The sequence below is a fragment of the Melitaea cinxia genome, chromosome 14 (assembly GCF_905220565.1).
Source record: "Melitaea cinxia chromosome 14, ilMelCinx1.1, whole genome shotgun sequence".
Classification (NCBI taxonomy): domain Eukaryota; kingdom Metazoa; phylum Arthropoda; class Insecta; order Lepidoptera; family Nymphalidae; genus Melitaea; species Melitaea cinxia.
This window is the reverse complement of record NC_059407.1, coordinates 847024-866583: the sequence shown is the minus strand read 5'-3', so window position 1 is coordinate 866583 and position 19560 is coordinate 847024. Positions and strand designations below refer to the sequence as shown.

General features: G+C 36.5%; 3 protein-coding genes and 1 long non-coding RNA gene across 4 annotated transcripts; 2 read left to right on the top strand and 2 right to left on the bottom strand.

Moving 5' to 3' along the window:
* The first annotated feature begins 263 nt into the window (after positions 1–263).
* LOC123659995 (brefeldin A-inhibited guanine nucleotide-exchange protein 1) lies at positions 264–9846 on the top strand. The gene is made up of 3 exons (XM_045595145.1): positions 264–636; positions 1385–6282; positions 9144–9846. Exons 1-3 carry the CDS (start codon positions 513–515, stop codon positions 9282–9284), a joined length of 5163 nt encoding a protein of 1720 aa, XP_045451101.1. The 5' UTR covers positions 264–512; the 3' UTR covers positions 9285–9846.
* Positions 9456–11410, bottom strand: LOC123659997 (actin-related protein 2/3 complex subunit 1A-B). Its single transcript, XM_045595146.1, has 3 exons — positions 11225–11410; positions 11007–11088; positions 9456–10905 (listed from the first exon to the last, which is right to left on the bottom strand). Exons 2-3 carry the CDS (start codon positions 11077–11079, stop codon positions 9890–9892), a joined length of 1089 nt encoding a protein of 362 aa, XP_045451102.1. The 5' UTR covers positions 11080–11088; positions 11225–11410; the 3' UTR covers positions 9456–9889.
* A 366-nt stretch (positions 11411–11776) lies between these two features.
* LOC123659584 (translin-associated protein X) lies at positions 11777–13932 on the top strand. Its single transcript, XM_045594792.1, has 4 exons — positions 11777–11806; positions 11876–12101; positions 12604–13022; positions 13705–13932. Exons 1-4 carry the CDS (start codon positions 11794–11796, stop codon positions 13887–13889), a joined length of 843 nt encoding a protein of 280 aa, XP_045450748.1. The 5' UTR covers positions 11777–11793; the 3' UTR covers positions 13890–13932.
* LOC123659585 lies at positions 13928–19375 on the bottom strand. Its single transcript, XR_006744036.1, has 2 exons — positions 19259–19375; positions 13928–14158 (listed from the first exon to the last, which is right to left on the bottom strand). It is a non-coding gene; the product is annotated as an uncharacterized LOC123659585 (long non-coding RNA).
* Positions 19376–19560: the final 185 nt, after the last annotated feature.

Sequence of the window (19560 nt, the reverse complement as noted above, 5' to 3'; positions counted from 1 at the left end):
TATATAATATTATTAAGAAATATTTCGTTATCTATTAATTTAGCAAACTGATTTTAATAAAATTAGTCATGCCATTTTAATAAATAATTTTGATTATATTTTTATTCATCAAGAGTTGCATTCATTTTTTTTTGTCGTGATTAAATTAAATAATTTCATTAACATCAACTATTAAAAATGTTTTAAAAACCACATAACTGCATTACATTGCAAGTAAATTAATACGACAATACGCAACTAGGATCATAAAACTGAACGCATCTTTATAATTGACATGTTTGTGATGAGGTGTGAGTCGAAAGATCTCAGTTTCGCTGAAATGAATTCGTTCAAATCGCTAGTTGCATAAAGTTTTGTAATGTTACATTGTACTTTTAAGTAAAGTGAAATTATATATTCGAAAATATATATGCTAAAATCCAAATGTGAACTATCTAAATGTCGACGAAGTCACCGCGCACTTAACTCGATTCCGATCGGAGCGAATGGAGTGATTAAAATATAAACTAACGATGCAAACCAGTCTTAAAACTAAAGAAATGTTTATAGTAAGAGCTTTGGAAAAAATATTAGCCGATAAGGACATAAAACGGTCCTATCACAGCCAGTTGAAAAAGTCGTGCGAAGTAGCTTTAGGTAAGGCTCCATTTTGATATATTTCATATAGCATATTGTTGTAACATGCTATTTCTATTAAGTATACAATATACACTAATTAAGTTACACCTAGATGTGATGAATTTGTTAAGAGATTACGTGAAATAGTGATTGGTTTTTGACCTTGAAGTGTAGTGTAGTAAAGAAGTGTAGTGGGGATACCTATTTAGTATTATCATCAATGTTTTGCATTATAATAGGTTGTGAATAGTTGTACTTAACAATTTATCACTTGATGTGTTCAATCAACTATGACAGTACTGTTTCAAGTAGAAAATTCTGATTTTACAAAAGAACATTGTTTATACACACTTCTACAAATACCTACTTTTTTATTTAAATTAAATTTTTTTAGTTGTATATATCTTTGTTTTATCTTAAATGTGGTTTCTGAAACGAAGAACTGGTAAGCTAAACAGGAAAACTAATATATTTGATTCCATTTCATTAAAATATATTTTTAAAATGTTATTATTAAGGCCGTTTGGTTTAAGTTTGCCATTTGCTTGAAATATTTTGTAAAGTTGTGTAATAAAATAAAATCAATGCCAAAGTTAAGAATCTGCTTAGGCAGCTATATAATAAAGAAAAATTTTTGCAGTAAATTTAAATAAAAGAAAATTTGTATTTTAAAATTTTTGAATAAAGTTGTCATATTAGTAATTCAACTGTTCTCTTAGGTGTTAACTATTACAATATTTGTGAAATATTTTCTGTATTGTTTCAGAGGAAATAAAAACTGAATTAAAAAATGGAGGACAGGTGGAATCACCTGAAAGCCCATCATCAGGCACCCTTCCGTTACCTAAAAATGATTCATCTAACATCATTACCGCTGAAAAATATTTCCTACCCTTTGAACTGGCATGTCAAAGCAAAGCATCTAGGATAGTTGTGACTGCTCTCGATTGCCTCCAAAAACTAATAGCTTATGGCCACCTTACGGGTAATATTCCTGATTCTACCACACCTAGAAAACTCCTGATTGATAGAATCGTCGAAACTATTTGCAGCTGTTTTAATGGTCCTCAAACTGATGAAGGCGTCCAGCTTCAAATTATCAAAGCCCTACTAACTGTGATAACAAGCCAACATGTTGAAGTCCACGAAGGCACAGTGCTACTGGCAGTACGAACCTGCTACAATATCTACTTGGCTAGTAAAAATCTAATCAACCAAACCACAGCGAGAGCTACGCTAACTCAAATGTTAAATGTTATTTTTACTAAAATGGAAAACCAGGCTATAGAGTCGGAAACAAATAACAGCAATCATACATCAGAAGGTCACCATACATCAGAAAGTCACCATAAAATACCTAACGGAAACATAGTAACAGAAGATACATCACCTAATCAAGTCAATCAGGAGAAAAAAGAAATAACACCAGCAATTGAAGAGGTTGATGAAGTACTGGAAGCAAAAATCATAGCTAAGCAAATTGTAGACTCTGTTATAGATGATGCAGTTACAATTGCCTCTAAGAAATCAACTGAAGAACATAGTCAAACTAGTCCAGATAACAATGAAAATCCCACTGATTCTCAAGACACCGGTAGTGTTTCACAAGAAAGGAATGGGCAAATCAATACAGAAACTACAATGACTAGAATACCTTCACAAGAAAGTGTTGATGTTGCATCGGAAAATGATAACTCTGTGACAGCTAAATTCACACATGTGTTACAAAAAGATGCCTTCCTCGTCTTTAGAGCTTTGTGCAAACTTTCCATGAAGCCTTTACCTGATGGTACACCTGACCCTAAATCTCATGAGTTGAGATCTAAAATTCTCTCCTTACATTTACTTCTCTCTATCCTTCAAAATGCTGGCCCCGTTTTTAGAAATAATGAGATGTTTATAACTGCAATTAAGCAATATCTTTGTGTTGCTCTTTCTAAAAATGGTGTCAGTTCTGTACCTGAAGTCTTTGAACTTTCACTCGCAATTTTCCTGGCTTTATTACAAAACTTTAAAGTTCACTTAAAGAAACAAATTGAAGTATTTTTCAAAGAAATTTTCATGAACATTTTGGAAACATCTAGCTCATCCTTTGAACACAAATGGATGGTCATTCAAGCTCTTACAAGAATATGTGGTGATGCCCAAAGTGTTGTTGACATTTATGTTAATTATGATTGTGATTTATCAGCTGCTAACCTTTTCCAAAGGTTGGTAAATGACGTGTCTAAAATTGCTCAAGGACGACAAGCTTTAGAACTAGGCGCAACGCCAAATCAAGAAAAATCTATGAGGATTAGAGGACTTGAATGCCTTGTATCTATATTAAAATGCATGGTAGAATGGAGTAAAGAGTTGTACATCAATCCTAACATGCAAACTACATTGGGTGAAAGAACAGTTAAAGAAGATACAGACCATCAAAGTATAAAATCGCATGGTGGATCAAGTCTAAGTCTAATTTCTACAGGATCTAGTAATGTCGGGAATAGAGAAACATTGGATTCACCTGAGCAATTCGAAGTATTGAAGCAACAAAAAGAAGTTTGGGAAACAGGAATCGAACTTTTTAACAGAAAACCAAAGAAAGGAGTATCTTTTCTACAAGAACAAGGATTGCTTGGAACATCTACTAAAGAAATTGCTGAATGGCTATTAACTGATGAAAGATTGGATAAAATATTTATTGGTGAATACTTAGGCGAAAATGATGATCATTCCAAAGAAGTGATGTACGCATATGTGGACTCCATGAATTTTTCTAACATGGATATTGTGGCTGCTTTACGACATTTCCTTGAAGGTTTTAGGCTACCTGGTGAAGCTCAAAAAATCGACAGATTGATGGAAAAGTTTGCCTCTCGCTATTGTGAATGTAATCCAAATAATACATTATTTATGAGCGCTGATACAGTTTATGTGTTAGCATTTTCGATCATAATGCTAACAACAGATTTGCACTCACCACAAGTGAAAAATAAGATGACAAAAGAACAATACATAAAGCTGAACAGCGGTATAAGTGACAATAATGACTTGCCTCGTGAATATCTATCTCAAATATACGACGAAATTGCTGGCCATGAAATAAAAATGAAAAACACAAATAAACCGGGTAAACATATGATCGCAAATGAGAAGAAACGTAAATTAATATGGAATATGGAAATGGAGCAGATATCAACTGCAGCAAAGAATTTAATGGAATCTGTCTCCCATGTACAAACTCCCTTTACAACAGCTAAACACGTAGAACACGTACGGCCTATGTTCAAAATGGCTTGGACGCCATTCTTAGCTGCTTTTTCAGTCGGTCTTCAAGATTGTGACGATCCAGAAATTGCCTCATTATGTTTAGACGGCATTAGATGTGCAATTAGAATAGCTTGCATTTTCCACATGTCGCTCGAAAGAGATGCATACGTTCAAGCGTTGGCGCGTTTTACTTTATTAACCGCAAACTCTCCCATTACAGAAATGAAAGCTAAAAATATTGACACCATCAAAACTTTGATAACTGTTGCACATACTGATGGTAATTATTTAGGCTATAGCTGGTTAGATGTAGTAAAATGCATTTCACAGTTAGAATTGGCTCAGCTTATTGGAACTGGAGTACGACCACAATTCTTATCTGGGTCAGGAATCAAACCACAGCCAGATTCGTTGAAGTTTAGCCTTATGACTTTGGATCCTAGCGTAAAGGAACATATAGGAGAAACAAGCTCCCAGAGTGTTGTAGTGGCGGTAGACAGAATATTTACTGGATCCACGAGACTCGACGGAAATGCGATAGTCGATTTTGTCAAAGCACTCTGTCAGGTGTCATTAGATGAGTTAAGTCATCCGACAAATCCTCGAATGTTTTCTCTACAAAAAATTGTTGAGATATCCTATTACAATATGGGTAGAATTAGATTGCAGTGGTCTCGAATATGGCAAGTGCTCGGTGATCATTTCAATAAAGTAGGCTGTAGTGCCAATGAAGACATAGCATTTTTTGCAGTCGACTCTTTGAGGCAGTTGTCCATGAAATTTATAGAAAAAGGAGAGTTTGCTAATTTTAAATTCCAGAAAGACTTTTTGCGACCATTCGAACATATCATGAAGAAAAATAGCTCGCCGACAATAAGGGATATGGTCGTTAGATGCATCGCTCAAATGGTAAACTCTCAAGCGCCTAATATAAAATCTGGTTGGAAAAATATATTTTCAGTATTTCATTTGGCTGCAAGCGACCAAGATGAAGCTATTGTTGACTTAGCTTTCCAAACTACGGGAAAAATAATTACAGAACTATATGAAAAACAATTTCCCGCTATGATAGATTCATTCCAAGATGCAGTGAAATGTCTATCTGAATTTGCGTGTAATGCTAAATTCCCAGACACGTCTATGGAGGCTATAAGACTTGTCAGATCTTGTGCAACTGCAGTTGGCAATTCTCCACAGCTATTTGTTGAACATGCTGGACTTGAAGGAGAGCTAGGGGCGCCTGAAATTGATAGGGTATGGCTTCGGGGATGGTTTCCGTTACTTTTTTCACTATCGTGTGTCGTTAGCCGTTGCAAACTTGACGTCCGTACTAGAGGTTTGACTGTACTTTTTGAGATTATTAAAACGCATGGTGATTCATTCCGTCCTCATTGGTGGAGAGACTTATTTAATATATTGTTTAGAATATTTGACAATATGAAATTACCTGAACATCAATTAGAGAAGAACGAATGGATGACTACGACATGCAATCACGCGTTGTACGCTATCGTAGACGTTTTCACGCAATACTTCGACATTCTCGGTTCCCTTTTACTTGAACAACTCTACGCTCAGTTGCACTGGTGCGTTCAGCAAGATAACGAACAACTCGCGAGGTCGGGTACTAATTGTTTGGAAAATCTAGTCATATCGAATGGAACAAAATTCGACGAAGAAACCTGGAGTAAAACCTGCCAGATAATGTTGGATATATTTAACAGCACATTGCCTACTACATTGCTTACATGGAAACCCGACGAAGGTGAAGACGGTGAGACAACTCAAGTCCGTCATGGCATTTTAAAGAAGCCACAAGGTGGAGATGAAGTGAAATCTTCTAACCGTGTTTTTAACAGTCTCCTCATCAAGTGCGTAGTACAGCTCGAACTTATTCAGACAATTGACAATATTGTTTTCTATCCCGCTACTTCGAGAAAGGAAGACGCTGAAACGTTAGCACTAGCTGCTGCCGAATTGACCGGTGGCACTCCTGGAACTGAACAAGAATGCCAGCGTGAAGAGCAAGGCATGTACAGATTGCTAAGCTCGCCGCATTTACTGCGACTCGTCGAATGCTTGATGTGCAGTCATCGATTCGCCAAGACATTTAACACGAACAACGCCCAAAGAAATTTATTATGGAAAGCTAATTTCAAAGGATCAGTCAAACCGAATATGCTTAAACAGGAGACGCAATCTTTGGCTTGTGTGCTACGAATACTATTCAAAATGTACAGCGACGAAGGGCGCCGCAGTCACTGGCCGGCGGTACAGAAAAGCTTGATTACAATTTCTTGCGAAGCACTGGAATACTTCGGTTCATTGACGAATGAAGCTCACAGAGACGCGTGGACCTCGATACTGCTTCTCATTCTTACGAGAATACTTAAGATGCCGGACGAAAGAGTGAGTATTTTTTTTATATTTATTATTTTTTATTTGTGTTTTCAGACAAGACAGTTAAGGATTGTCGAAAAGAAAAATATTTGAACGTTATCCGGAAGATTAGGAAAACTGAAAGTTGAAATGTGAACTAGAACAATTTGTTGAGCAGCTTATTGGTCGGAATTTAAAATTTTGTTTTCCATAGAAAGCGCATTTGTCAACGAAAGTGTGTTTGTTATAATGTATAGTTTATAAATCTTAAAGTATAAATATAAAAAACCGCCAGTGCGAGTCGGACTCGCACTCGGATAGTTCCGCACAAACAAAATTATTAAAAATATTTTTATTATATAATGTAACTATGTAGACGCCGCGTTAGCGCAACGGTTACAGCCATGGATTGTATCTGTTGCGCTGGCGGTTGTGGGTTCAATCCCCGCACATGACAAACATTTGTATTGGCCATACAGGTGTTTGCCGTGGTCTGGGTGTTTGTGCAGTCCTTGTGGGTCTCCCAACCGTGCCTCAGAGAACGTTAAACCCTCGGTCCGGGTTGTTATCATGTACACCTGATACGGATCGTTACTCATAGTAGGGAATATTTCCGCCAACCCGCATTGGAGCAGCGTGGTGGATTAAGCTCTGATCCTTCTCCTACATGGGGAAAGAGGCCTATGCCCAGTAGTGCCATATTACAGGCCGAAGCGAATAATGTAACTAAAAATTTGTGATTTTCGCATTTTCTCTTTTATCTGTGCTATAAAGACGTTGCTTCGTTGAAAGTACCCCGTAGGTTCTGATTCCCTTGCGACCGTCGAAAATTTGCAGCATAAACGGCTGTATCTTTTGATTGCGTTTTCTTAGGATTTTGATTTTTTCACAACTCCAAGAGATAGTAGATTTGAGTATTTGATATGAATTTCAGCTTGATACCTCCACGCATTCCTGACAAAAAGAGTCTTAACAGACAGACCGACAACAAAGTGATCCTATAAAGGTTTCGTTTTTTCCTTTTTAGGTGCGGAACCCTAAAAATGTAAAAGGACGAATAGTTTATAAAAGATAAAATATTAAAGAAAAGAATGCTATGCTATTTCTTGGCATACAATATCTGAAAATTTTTAACGTGTTTGTAAAGTGATATTGACGCAATTAATTTACTATATTATCCGGCTTGCTATCAAGTACGTACTCTACTTACGAAAATATACTCAAGGTGTATCCATACTTTCAGGGCCTGATTTAACGGTTGACGATATCGCATACCACATGTTCGTGAGAAACTTTAGGCTAGTAAATGATAGGCTTTATCAGCAGGATCTAAAATATATCCATTGAATTTGTTACACCTCAATTAATAAACTACAACTTTCGTATTCACTGCTTACGAGTATCCTATTAATAATATGTGTGTGAAGATGGACGGATATAATTATATATGTATGTTTGTTACTTTTTCACGCAAAAATTACTGCGAATGCGACCGATTTTAATGAAACTTGGTACGTAGAGCTGAAAATCTAGAATAGCACATAGGTTACTTTATATCCCGACATGAGAAAAAAGAAAAAAAAATCATATCTATTGGAACTGAGGTAGGGCACAGCAGGAAATTTCCTGCTCAAAATATGGAGCAGCCCGACGGGTCGTACCTCGACCTTACGGAAGATCACAGCTAAATAATACTGTTTTCAAACAGTGTTGTGTTCCTGTTGGTGAGTAAGGTGACCAAAACTGCTGGGGGGAATTGGAGATAGGGTCGGCAACGCACTTGCAATGCTTCTGGTGGTGCAGGCATGTATAAGCTACGGTAATCGCTTACCATCAGGTGAGCCGTGTGCTTGTTTGCCGACCTAGTTGTATAAATAAAAATAAATAAAAAATACGTCCAATAGTTTTATCCGCATGTGAGACAGGCCCTCACGTTTTTATATTGAAAAGGAACGTTACCCTATGTACTGTGTAAACATATCCTTTCTTACGGACAATTATGTAACGGTTATAGAGTTGCATATCATTGTCTACTCAATTTCAACCGCAAGCGGACGTAATAAATTAATATTCTACTCAGAGATGCCTTATAACTGTCGTCGTATACTTAAAATTGACACCTAAGTAATATAAAGCCGAACATTAGCCGGGTAACGATTATAATCATATCTAAATGTTTAATACTGATAAAATGATACTTGATATCATTTCATATTACCGTCAACAAAAGCGAATACTTTAGATTAAAAATTAGTTTGTCTAATTGTTTTATTATCATAATTTAAGCGGCTCTTGTGATAAATTCAATTGTAGCGAACTAATTAGGCGCGGCAAAAGTGTATTTCTGGCTTTTTATCGTAGTATAATGTATTTAAAAGGTCGATTTAAAATTTTTGCGAGTTTTTAACTATAAATTATATATATATTTTTTTTAATAAAAATAAATGGCCGTTTTGAATTTTGACTTAAGTGTAGAGTTTATGACGCTAGGCCTCGTAGAAGATATCTAACAAGCAGATCCTTTTATTAGCGCGTTTAATAAACAGCGTCCTTCGCTCTCCATTTTTATATATATTTCACACAACAAGTATGTTTACACTTAGTATTTCTTAGATAATTTACTGATTTAAATCCTAAAATTTTGTTTTGTGTTATCAGTAGGCTTAACATGAGATACATTACTCAATCTCATCTGGTTTAAATGGCCGTTGGAATATTTTCTAAAGCCTGGCAATTTTACAGCCAACCCACTCGCGATTCTTTTTTTTTATATACTAAAGTAGACAAGACAATTTTTATCAATTAAAGAGATGGGGATCTTATTTGGATCACCTAAATATTTTATATGGCGTTGGTATTTTTTAAATTTAATTTTTGAATTAAACTTCCAGTTTGCGGCCCACGTATCGAGCTACTACCCGATGCTCTGCGAGATCACGTGCTTCGATCTTAAGCCGGAGCTGCGGTCAGTCCTCCGGCGCGTATTTATTCGCATCGGACCCGTTTTCAACATTATCTCTAACACGCAATAAATTGCTTATTATTTACAAACGAAATGGCCTTATAGTTTAGTGTTAAAGTATGACTTTGATGTTAATATTACTATTTATAGAGACAAGCCACCCTCTACGGGAGAATATACAATAATCTGTTATAAGCTAAATATCCCTGTGAGGTGTGTCTAATGATGAATAAAACATTTGTTAATTTCGTAAATTTTTAATGTTGACAGCATCAGTACTTCAGTAGTATTAAAAGTGATCTATTATACATAGTGTGTAGTAAGTCTTATTGTCTAATTTATATAAATTATTTGATTATAAAAGTTAAAATTTAAATTGTATAATAAAAAAATCCTAGATGTTGTAACTATTATAGTTTATTCTGTATATTTGAAGTTTTTACAATATGGGGAGCTGAATTCACTCACCGCTGATCGCTTCTTATTTCTTTCTCGCTAGACTGATCAAACTGTGATTGTGATGTTTTTTCACAGCTTTCCGCGTCTTTTTGTTATCTAATTGAATGATTTCAGAATTCAAAAACAAACTGATTATGTTATCACTTATAAAATAAATAAAATGATTCATTTAGCATATATGTTTTACTTAGTTAATCCTTGATTCTCCTCAAATGATTAAACGTTCTTGGTGTCCCAAATGACTAGTTGACCATCGAGACCTGAAGTACTGAATTTGATGACATCAGCTTTTGTTCCTTTATAAAGATTGATACATGTTATAGCATTCTGGTGGATGGAATCCAAGTATGTGTCACTTGTCTCAATACGAGCTTGACGATCTAACGACTGGAACTTCTTCATAGCCGACAAGCCTCCAGACTCTTTCCTCTGAGTATTGTCTAATTTGGCAACAAACTTAATATTATCACCCTCGTGGCAGTAAAGTAATGGAATGCAACTGTGTCCTGCTACAATGAGAGAATTGTTGGATACCCAAATGCACCCCAAGAATGGCAAATATTCAGTCTTTAGTTTAATTACAGCTTTGCCTTGAGTGGCATCAGCAATATTAATTGAGCTATCATGTCCAACCCAGGCTACTTTATTACCATCAGCAGAAAATGATACGCTATGTACCCAACCACTTCCAGTTGAAGGGAACTCCGCTAACAACTGCCCCAAAGGAAGTTTTGATCCCCAAACATTAGGTCCAGGTTGGTCCTCAATGTCTTTAATATAGGCAGAGAACACCCTGACCTTAAAATCAGTAGATCCAGCCACAAGAAGAATATTATTAGGGTGCCAGTCTACAGTGGTCACAGTGGACCTAATAGGTTTCTTAATGTGCTTAGACACCCACCAATTATTTTCCTTCTCAAAGTAACAAATTGAGATAAGACGGGCTCCTGAACCAACCGCAAACTTGTTTTCATTGGGTGACCATTTTACACAAGTAGCGGCTCGGTTAATGCGCAACAAAACGAGAGTAGTTGTCCACTTTCCGTCATCTCCTTGAGTCCAAACATAGGCATTACGGTCAACAGAACAAGTGACGATTCGATTCGTGTTGGGAGCCCAATCTATACCCATCACTCTCATGTCGTGTTCAACAAGATTGTCAGTTTGTTTCCACTCGCTTCCGTCCTTCTGATAAATATGGACTTCATTGTTGTTAGGTGAGAAAGCAATTTCTGAAATACATGAAATATAATTTAGAAAAGTAATTCCACATCCAACATTCTTCAACTAGGTTTTATTCTATACTGATGATCAGAAAATAATAAATACTTACGATTTCTGTCCTTATTCCACGCATGGCAAGTTATCGGGGCGCATGAATCACCGAACGTTAGGGTTTGCGACATTTTTGCAAGCTAAAAAAATTATTTATTTGATTAATTAATGAGCCTAAGTTGTAAATCTGTATGGATTTATAGCCATCAGCATTACTTTCAAACAAGCAAATTTAAGAAAGAACTTTACTTGATAAATACGAGATATAACACTTACTAGTATTAATACTGCTAATATTGTAGGCTTAAATGAAATTCGCGGACTCTGGTCAGTCAACGCGAATTGTCTTTAAAAATAATAAACTGGTAAACAAATAGAAATTCAATTGGTCTACGTTATCTAATTTTTGTCTGAAAATACCGACCCAACCACACAGCAACAAAAAATCTGACAATAAATGACAATGACTCAATGACAAAACTTTGTCTTTTACAAAACGTAGACAAAAGTGACATTGGAATCGGACTATAATCAGATTGTTTATAATTTACAAAATCTTACTAAACTTGTAAAAATATTTGTACCATATTTAAAATAAATGCTGTATATATAAACATTGTTATGCTTATTTTTATTTAACACTTGTTTTGCAAACTTGCAAAATCCATCAAAAAATCCTATGAAATATAACATCGTATCGTTGGCCAACGTGAACATCTGTCAAACAGTCAAACTTTGACAAATAACCCCTATTAAATGTCATACTAAAAAAATAATATTTAACGCGTTTGTTTATTTATAAAGAAAATCTTGTCTTTCTTACAAGAAACTACTAAACCGAACCTATGTCTGGAAAAGGTAAAAAAAGAAACTTAAATATAAAGTATACATTGGTATAGATTGTATTAAAAACTCTATATTCTTTAGGTAAATACCGGGGTAACCGGCAGAGGCATAGCCACACAACATTGTCTCATGTGGCTAAAGAAACGGCGACATCTCTACCCGCAGACAGTCCGGTGCTGGCTATGTTTAAAGACGCAGCTTTGAAGTTGAATGATCGTCAAGATAGACACGAAAGACTCGTTAAACTCTCGAGGGATATAACTATAGAGAGCAAGAGGATCATATTTCTTTTACATTCTGTTATTACGTACGTTTGTAACGATTGGTAATTAAGTGTAACGAGATTGGAATCGTGTATTTGAAATGGTAATCTACTAAAGATGTCATCTGGTAATGGTGATTTCTTTAGCTATATATCAAAGATTTCTCATGCTTATTATATATTTACCTTTTCTCACGACAACTTTGTCCTATTAATAAGTGAAATCTTTGATAGCTTATGCCTAATGCCCTAAAGTCAATTGCATTATTAAGTGTATATGTTTATTTCCAATTTCCATAATACAATAGACATCATAACATTTTTAATTTAGCACAGGTTCGAACCCGCGTCACCGGCTGACTGTGTCAGTGTCGTGTGTCAATTTTGGATATGATATTCAAAAATGTTTAGAATTTCTCATGTGTGGGTAACACAAAAATAAAATCGTAGATAACAAAATTGAAGTTTAATAACACTTTAACTTGCACATAAATACATAAAAGTTCCAACAAATTAAGAATGACAAAATTTCATAATTGAATTTTAGTGAAGAATCTGCAGAAAAAGCTGTTAAAGAAGCTAATGAACGTCTACAAAAGCTTATTAAAGGGCCAATAAAGAGTGTCGGTTTGGAACTTGAAAATATTCCAGCTTACTTGCATTCTAGAGCTGTAACTGCAGGTCTACAAGAATTCATTGAAGCCAGGACATTTTGCTCCTTGATGGAGAGCAAGGTTATCATAACCTGGCCGGAAGTACAAAAGGAATTCCAGTATGTAGTGAAAAATGGGGATGAAGATGACAGGACGGTGACCACTTTGTTACCACAAACAGACTATATGCTGGGTATTGCTGATCTCACTGGTGAATTGATGCGGAAAGCAATAAACTCAATATCCAGCGGTGACAGTCAGGAATGCTTCCACGCTTGTCAAGTTGTGAGGGATCTTTATACAGGATATTTAGGTATTTCATTATAAACATAATTTTTTTTCAATTCCATTGCCATTCTTACTATAATCAAATATAAAATCACCTTGTGTGGACTGAAAATGAATGTTTGGCATGGTCTGGGTATTTGTGCTGTATAGTTTTTGGACCCCTGACATGTGACACATCACATCACACAATCTTAGTGGGCCCCATCTTTAGTGTGAGAGGAGGGAGGGGTATTATTATTATTATTTTATTTTATAATGCTAGCAACATTATTTTTTAAGTGTTTTGTTTATTGCATCATAATCAGCCTTGAAGAAATTCCGTCTTTGTGAAGGAATGTGGTATTTTTTGGTGGACTGAACGTCTATTTCCATTGTGGCCATAAGTACAAGGTGATCACTCTTTCCTATATTTAGATGATATTCTACTTTTGAACAGAGATTCTCCCCATTACACAGAATCAAGTCTAACAGGGACTCGTCATCATTCCTCTTTCTTGTTATACATGTGACTAGTTGGTCCAGATTACTATTTACATATATATTAACAAAGTTGCCATGAAGTGTGTTATAGCATTCAGTATCTCCATTTTGAAGTGGCCACTTTAGATCTGGGAGGTTAAAATCTCCCATAATAAGTTAGGGTTTTAATTATAATCATCATAATTAATTTAATCATCAAAATTATTTTAATTATAATCATTTTCCAGGACTCTTCGGCATGGGTAAGGAGCTAGCTCGTAAAATGACCACAACACGTAATAACGTTGCTAAAGTAGAAGCAGCCGTGTATGCGTTACGTGTGAGGGGTGGGGAGGCCCCACCATTGTTGTTGCTACCGGCCAAACCTGAGTGGGAAGTGATGGAGCACTCTGACGATGAAGGATTTTATTAAGTGAAGATAATAATGTTAATATAATCTATTGGATCATAAAAAATGTTTTTTTTTTTTAATTCTTCTTCTTCTTCTTCTTTGGCTTTAGCACCCTTGCGGAATTGCCAGTATCAGAGTAGATGTTTCAATGTTCGGTGAGTGTCTGTTGTTCAGTTAGGACATTGACAAGACTGACTTTGCTATTTATCAATAATTGTGGAAGTACAAGTTAAATAAAAAGAAAAATGTTTTTTTTTTTTTACCGATATTGAAAGAAACTGTTGCTCTACCTAGAACAAAACACAACAAAGGTTAGTAGGACATTATAGTCTAATGTTATTTTCTACAATAAACGCACACAAAGTATCAACAAATGGTGTATGTACAAAGGATAGCACAGATTTAAAATCAGTGGGGCGTGGGATAACAGGCGGAAGAAAATTATATAGTGAGGATACATTTTGTGAGCAGCTAAAAAATATGTGTTCAGGGGAGCCTTCGTCTAATCCGCATTCACAAAGGGAGCTGTCTCTTATTCTTAATTTGGCTAGAAAGACAGGGTTGCAAGAATGGCCAAGGCGAAGTCGGCATATTGTGGAACATACATACTTGGCCGCTTTGTAGTACTTAAAAAACCAAGGTTTGGAGGGTATTTGCCTTTGGATATCAGCATAGTGCCTTCCCGTAGTTCTACTAGACTGCATCCACCGTTCATTCCAGACTGAGGATAAATGAATTTTTGCAAGAGAAATGACGTCCTGACAATAAACCTTAAATTGACTAAGACCTCCGGACCTAGTTGCCTCCTTAGCGTAAAGATCGACATTCTCATTGCCAACTATACCACAGTGGCTAGGAACCCAACCCAGCTCAACTTTAATATTGTTATTATTCAAATTAAAAAGTATATGTTTAATTTTCAGGATTAACGGAAATCTTGACTTTGTTCGAAATTGATTAGAAGTAATTGCTTGCAGAGCACTCTTCGAGTCAGTAATAATAATGGATTTGTCAAGACGGTGTGACTCAACAAATTTAAGAGCTTCAAGAATAGCCAAAACTTCACCTGTAAAAACCGAGGATATTAGTGGTAATCTGTAATTTAAAATAACATTGACTTTCGGAATCCAGACAGCCACACCCACACAGTCCAACTCAGACAATTTAGATGCATCAGTATATATAATTAACCAGTCCTTAAACTGTCTGTTCATAACAGAATTGAATTGAGAGTTGGCCACCATGTAATCCTTACTTATGGGTAAATCTAGGATAATCTTGGGGGAGAAGACAACCGAAGAAAAGGGGGTATCATAAAGAGGGTTAAGTCTGAATTGAGCAACTGGGCATGGTGGAGATGTAAACTTTAGGTAACTCTTAAGGAGACAGGGGATATCTTTATGGCACCAATAGTTGGAGGAAGAAGTAAGCTGGGACAGAACACTAAGCTTACGAATAAGTGGATGTTGAGAGTCTTGGAGAGCTTTAAAGATAAACCTATCAGCAAGGTACTGACGTCGCAGATGTAGGGGTGGATCGACACATTCCACCTGCATAGCATTGATAGGGGAAGACTTCATAGCCCCTATAATTATGCGAAGTGATTTAGATTGTACCCTATCTAACATTTTTAAACAGGTTTTATTGCAGGGCTCAAGTAGAAAAACTCCATAGTCAAAGTGACTGCGGACCAGAGCATTATAGAGGAGCTTCTGTGTGTAGGGATGCGAACCCCACCACACTCCAGAAAGTGAGCGAAGAATATTGACATTATTTTCTGACTTATTTAGAACATGATTAACATGTTGAGAGCCAGTCATTCTTGAGTCAAGGTATACTCCTAAAAATTTAACACAATCCCTAACCGGGAAAACTTGGTTGTCAGAAACTATTATTACATTAGGTATAGATCTCCTCCTAGAGAACACGACCACACTACTTTTTTCGGTAGATATGGATAAACCATGTCTATCCAACCACTCATTTAAATAATAAATAGAGGAATTAAGTCGGTTAGAGCATTCTAGTATATCCGTGTCAGAAATGTACAATGCCACATCGTCCGCATATTGCAAAACATTGCAGAAAGAACTAACTGAAAGGTCAAGGTCGTTAGTATAAATATTATATAAAAGAGGGCTAAGTACTGAACCTTGGGGAAGACCTTTCCAAACTTTCCTAGGTGGGAGGGTGGAATTTTGATAATTAACTATAATAGAACGGGTTGACAAGTAATTGCAGACATAATTTACTATCTTCACAGGAAGACTCAGATGAAGCATCTTTTGCCTGAGCACCGGAAGAAGCACATTATCGTAGGCGGACGACACGTCAAGGAACACTCCCACCAATGATTCGTTTTTTGAGAAGGCAGTGCGGATATCAGTAATGAAGATACTGAGGCTATCTACTGTACTGCGACCTTTTCGAAAACCGAACTGAGTCTTGGAAAGAATGCCATTGTTCTCTACGATCCACTCAAGCCTATTTTTAATGAGGTGCTCTAAAATTTTTGCCAGGGTTGATGATAGAGCAATTGGGCGATAAGAAGAGGGATCATTACCAAGCTTTCCCGGCTTTAAGATAGGTATAATGATTTGAGTCCCCCATTCCTCTGGAGGAATTTCCGATTGAAAAATGGAATTTAAAAAATTTAGACAAGTCCTCTGTGTTTCCAGGCCACTTCTTACCACAAAGGAGTAAGGAATATCATCAACACCAGGTGAAGAGTCCTTTAAGGAATTTAAAACCAATTGAAACTCCTCCAGCGAAAAGGGGCGATCAAATTCACCGAGGGGAGTATGGGACGAACTTAAAAAAACGCGACTTTCCTCAAAAGACGGAGCCGATGCAGGAGCTAACTTCTGAGAGAAGGAATCTAACCAAAGTGAAGTGTCATTAATCATAGGGCTATCATTAAGGGAAAAAGAACCACGGAATTTTTTAATATTTCGCCACACTAATGAGGGATGAGAAGACGGAGACAAGCTTTCACAGAACACAAGCCAACAACTCTTTTTCTTTTGAGCAAGTAACCTTTTTACCTGTGCTGCAATATGTTTGTAATTCAGGTAGTTTTCTAAGCTCATAGATACCGAATACAAGCGCTCTGCCTCTTTACGCCGTCTACAAGCATTTGTGCATTCGGAATCCCACCATGGTGGGGAAGAAATTCTATAAATGCCTCTTTTTTTAATAGGAACCGTTTTTTTCGCACTATTTAACAAAACGTTTTTAAAATCTGAGTAAAGCATGTGAACATTGTAAACGGAGACTGGAGGAATTTGGCGGATTTGTTGATCAGTTATGTTAGCAAACTGAGACCAATCTGCGTTAGCCAATTTAAATGATTGTCTGGATGGATAATTAATCATAGAAGGAGAAGGAGTGTGACTAAATGAAATGAGAATAGGAAAATGATCACTGCCAAAAGAGTCACTGAGAATTGACCATGAAAATTGGGCTGAGATGTTACAGGAGCTTAAAGAAAGGTCGACAACACTCTTAGGATTCTGGAAAGGTGTAACCCTGCGTGTGGGAGAACCATCATTAAGTACAACGAGGTTGTATTCATCAAATAAGTCTAGTAAAAGTAGGGAGAGACTATCACTGAAATATGACCCCCATGACATATGACAATTAAAATCACCTAAAACAACTATAGGAGGGGTTAAGGAGGATAAAATGGAGGAAAATTCAGACAACACAGATGATGAGGGGACAGGAATATATACAGATATAAATGAAACATTTAAAGCACGGACAACAACAACATTGAGACTATCACTATGAGATGTATGGATGAATGAGTATGTACATTTTCTAGAGATTAAAATGGCTGTTCCAGCCTTTCCATCACTTCTGTCGTCCCGGAGACAAGCGTAGCCCGGTAACCTAAAAGAAGTACCAGGCCTTAACCAGGTCTCCTGGACGGCAACAATTGATGGATTATATTTTTTTAAGATATATGTAAAATCATGTTTTTTATTCTTTATGCTACGGCAGTTCCACTGGATTAGATTCAGGGACATTTTGCAATAATAAAGACAGCTGAGATAGGTTTTTACGAATGTTGTTCGGTAGCCCGATGTCACTGAACCGGGAAATCATACTAATGAGAATAGAGGTTAGTAGTTCCAAAAAGTTATCATTAGGGGAAATATTCTCTTGTGGGAAAGCACACCCATCAGGTAGGGATGAAATAGGGGGTTGGACTATATTTTGATGCGCTTGTCTGTCATAACCTGGGCTAGCAGGTGCGATTGGACGGGCTGGAGTAAATGTAGTTTTTCTATATGAAGTAGAAGTAGGGGAATATTGTGTATTGACAGGGTTAGAAATAAGAGGCGTATTCCTAGCTGTGTCAGCAAATGATCTACGTACCTGTGGGAATCTAGCAGAGGCTTCAAGGTATGAAACACTTTCCTGCGACATAACTAATTTTATAGCTTTTTGTCTAGAGTGCTCAGGACAAGAATTATCATTTGCTGCATGCGCACCAGAGCAAAATAAACAGGACAAGGATTGGACAGAGCATGTTTCGCCCTCGTGCATTTGTGAACATTTGAAGCACCTCGGTTTTGATCTACACTGAGCCTTTACATGACCAAATCGACAACAATTATTGCATTGGATTGTTGGCAGAATGTAGGTTTCAACCGGTAAAGAAGTAAAATAACAAAATACACGAGGGGGAAGTTTTTGTCCAGAGAAAGTTAAAACTACTGTTTGTGTAGGGATCCAGATGGGTATATTATTTTCATTATATGATTTTCGGCTCAGTCTCCGGGCCCGAATAACTTTTCCAACACCATTAGGGACTTCAAGATTTTCCACCAGTTCTTCCATAGACCACTCTACAGGTACTTCTCGAATAATTCCCATTCGGGAAATGCTAAATACTGGAATTGCTGCTATATATCCACCTGCAGGTAATGCTGAGTGGTCTAAGAAAGCATTGGCGTGTTCAGCTGTCTTAAATTCTATTGATACACGGTTGCGTCCAACTCTTTTGATTCCATCCATCACAACATTATTGATATTATTTTTATAAAGAAAATGGCCGAATTGTATTGGACGCAGGAAAGCACCTGTGTTTGGTACTGTTTCATGTCTTGATACGTGAACCACGAAAGGGGCAACATCATTTGACGAGTATTTGTTTTTTCCTTTATCATAGTCCGGATGAACGTAAGTCAGTTGAATAGATGGTGTTTCAAGGGCGGAAGACGACGATTTCTTGGCCTGGAGAGCAATATCCGATTCAGGCCGCCTTTTTCTGTTGGATACATTCGAATCCATTGAAACTGCCGTACTCATATAACCTCCACCAGGATCCGGCGGTTCATTATCCATTTTAAAACAAGTAAAAACTACACAAATATACTTACAGAATGACAATCACACAACACAAAACACAATAGGATAGAGGTTTTACAACAGAAAGGTATCAATATATTAAACAGAAAAATAGCCGCGCAAGAACTTACGAAACTTGCACACAACCACAATCCAATCCAAAAGCCACAAAAGAACAGCTTTTTAATTCTTAATGAACCTAAATAAGTATTGAAGGTTAACACTTGATATTCCCGATATTTCGGCGATTTGCAGACGTAAGTACGTTAGAACCAAGTGTTTGTAGTGACCATAAAAGTTTAGAACCTTATATTAAATTTACTTTCAACATTAT

What these genes read in the sequence shown, in the direction of transcription:
- LOC123659584 (XM_045594792.1), top strand. An exon ending in CTTTTACATTCTGTTATTAC is followed by an intron (nt 12,102 to 12,603) that starts GTACGTTTGTAA and finishes ATTGAATTTTAG; the next exon opens with TGAAGAATCTGCAGAAAAAG. An exon ending in TCTTTATACAGGATATTTAG is followed by an intron (nt 13,023 to 13,704) that starts GTATTTCATTAT and finishes ATCATTTTCCAG; the next exon opens with GACTCTTCGGCATGGGTAAG.
- LOC123659995 (XM_045595145.1), top strand. Translation starts at nt 513, where the DNA reads ATGCAAACCAGTCTTAAAACTAAAGAAATGTTTATAGTAAGAGCTTTG. An exon ending in GTCGTGCGAAGTAGCTTTAG is followed by an intron (nt 637 to 1,384) that starts GTAAGGCTCCAT and finishes GTATTGTTTCAG; the next exon opens with AGGAAATAAAAACTGAATTA. An exon ending in TTAAGATGCCGGACGAAAGA is followed by an intron (nt 6,283 to 9,143) that starts GTGAGTATTTTT and finishes TTAAACTTCCAG; the next exon opens with TTTGCGGCCCACGTATCGAG.
- LOC123659997 (XM_045595146.1), bottom strand. Translation starts at nt 11,079, where the DNA reads ATGTCGCAAACCCTAACGTTCGGTGATTCATGCGCCCCGATAACTTGC. An exon ending in GTGGAATAAGGACAGAAATC is followed by an intron (nt 10,906 to 11,006) that starts GTAAGTATTTAT and finishes CATGTATTTCAG; the next exon opens with AAATTGCTTTCTCACCTAAC.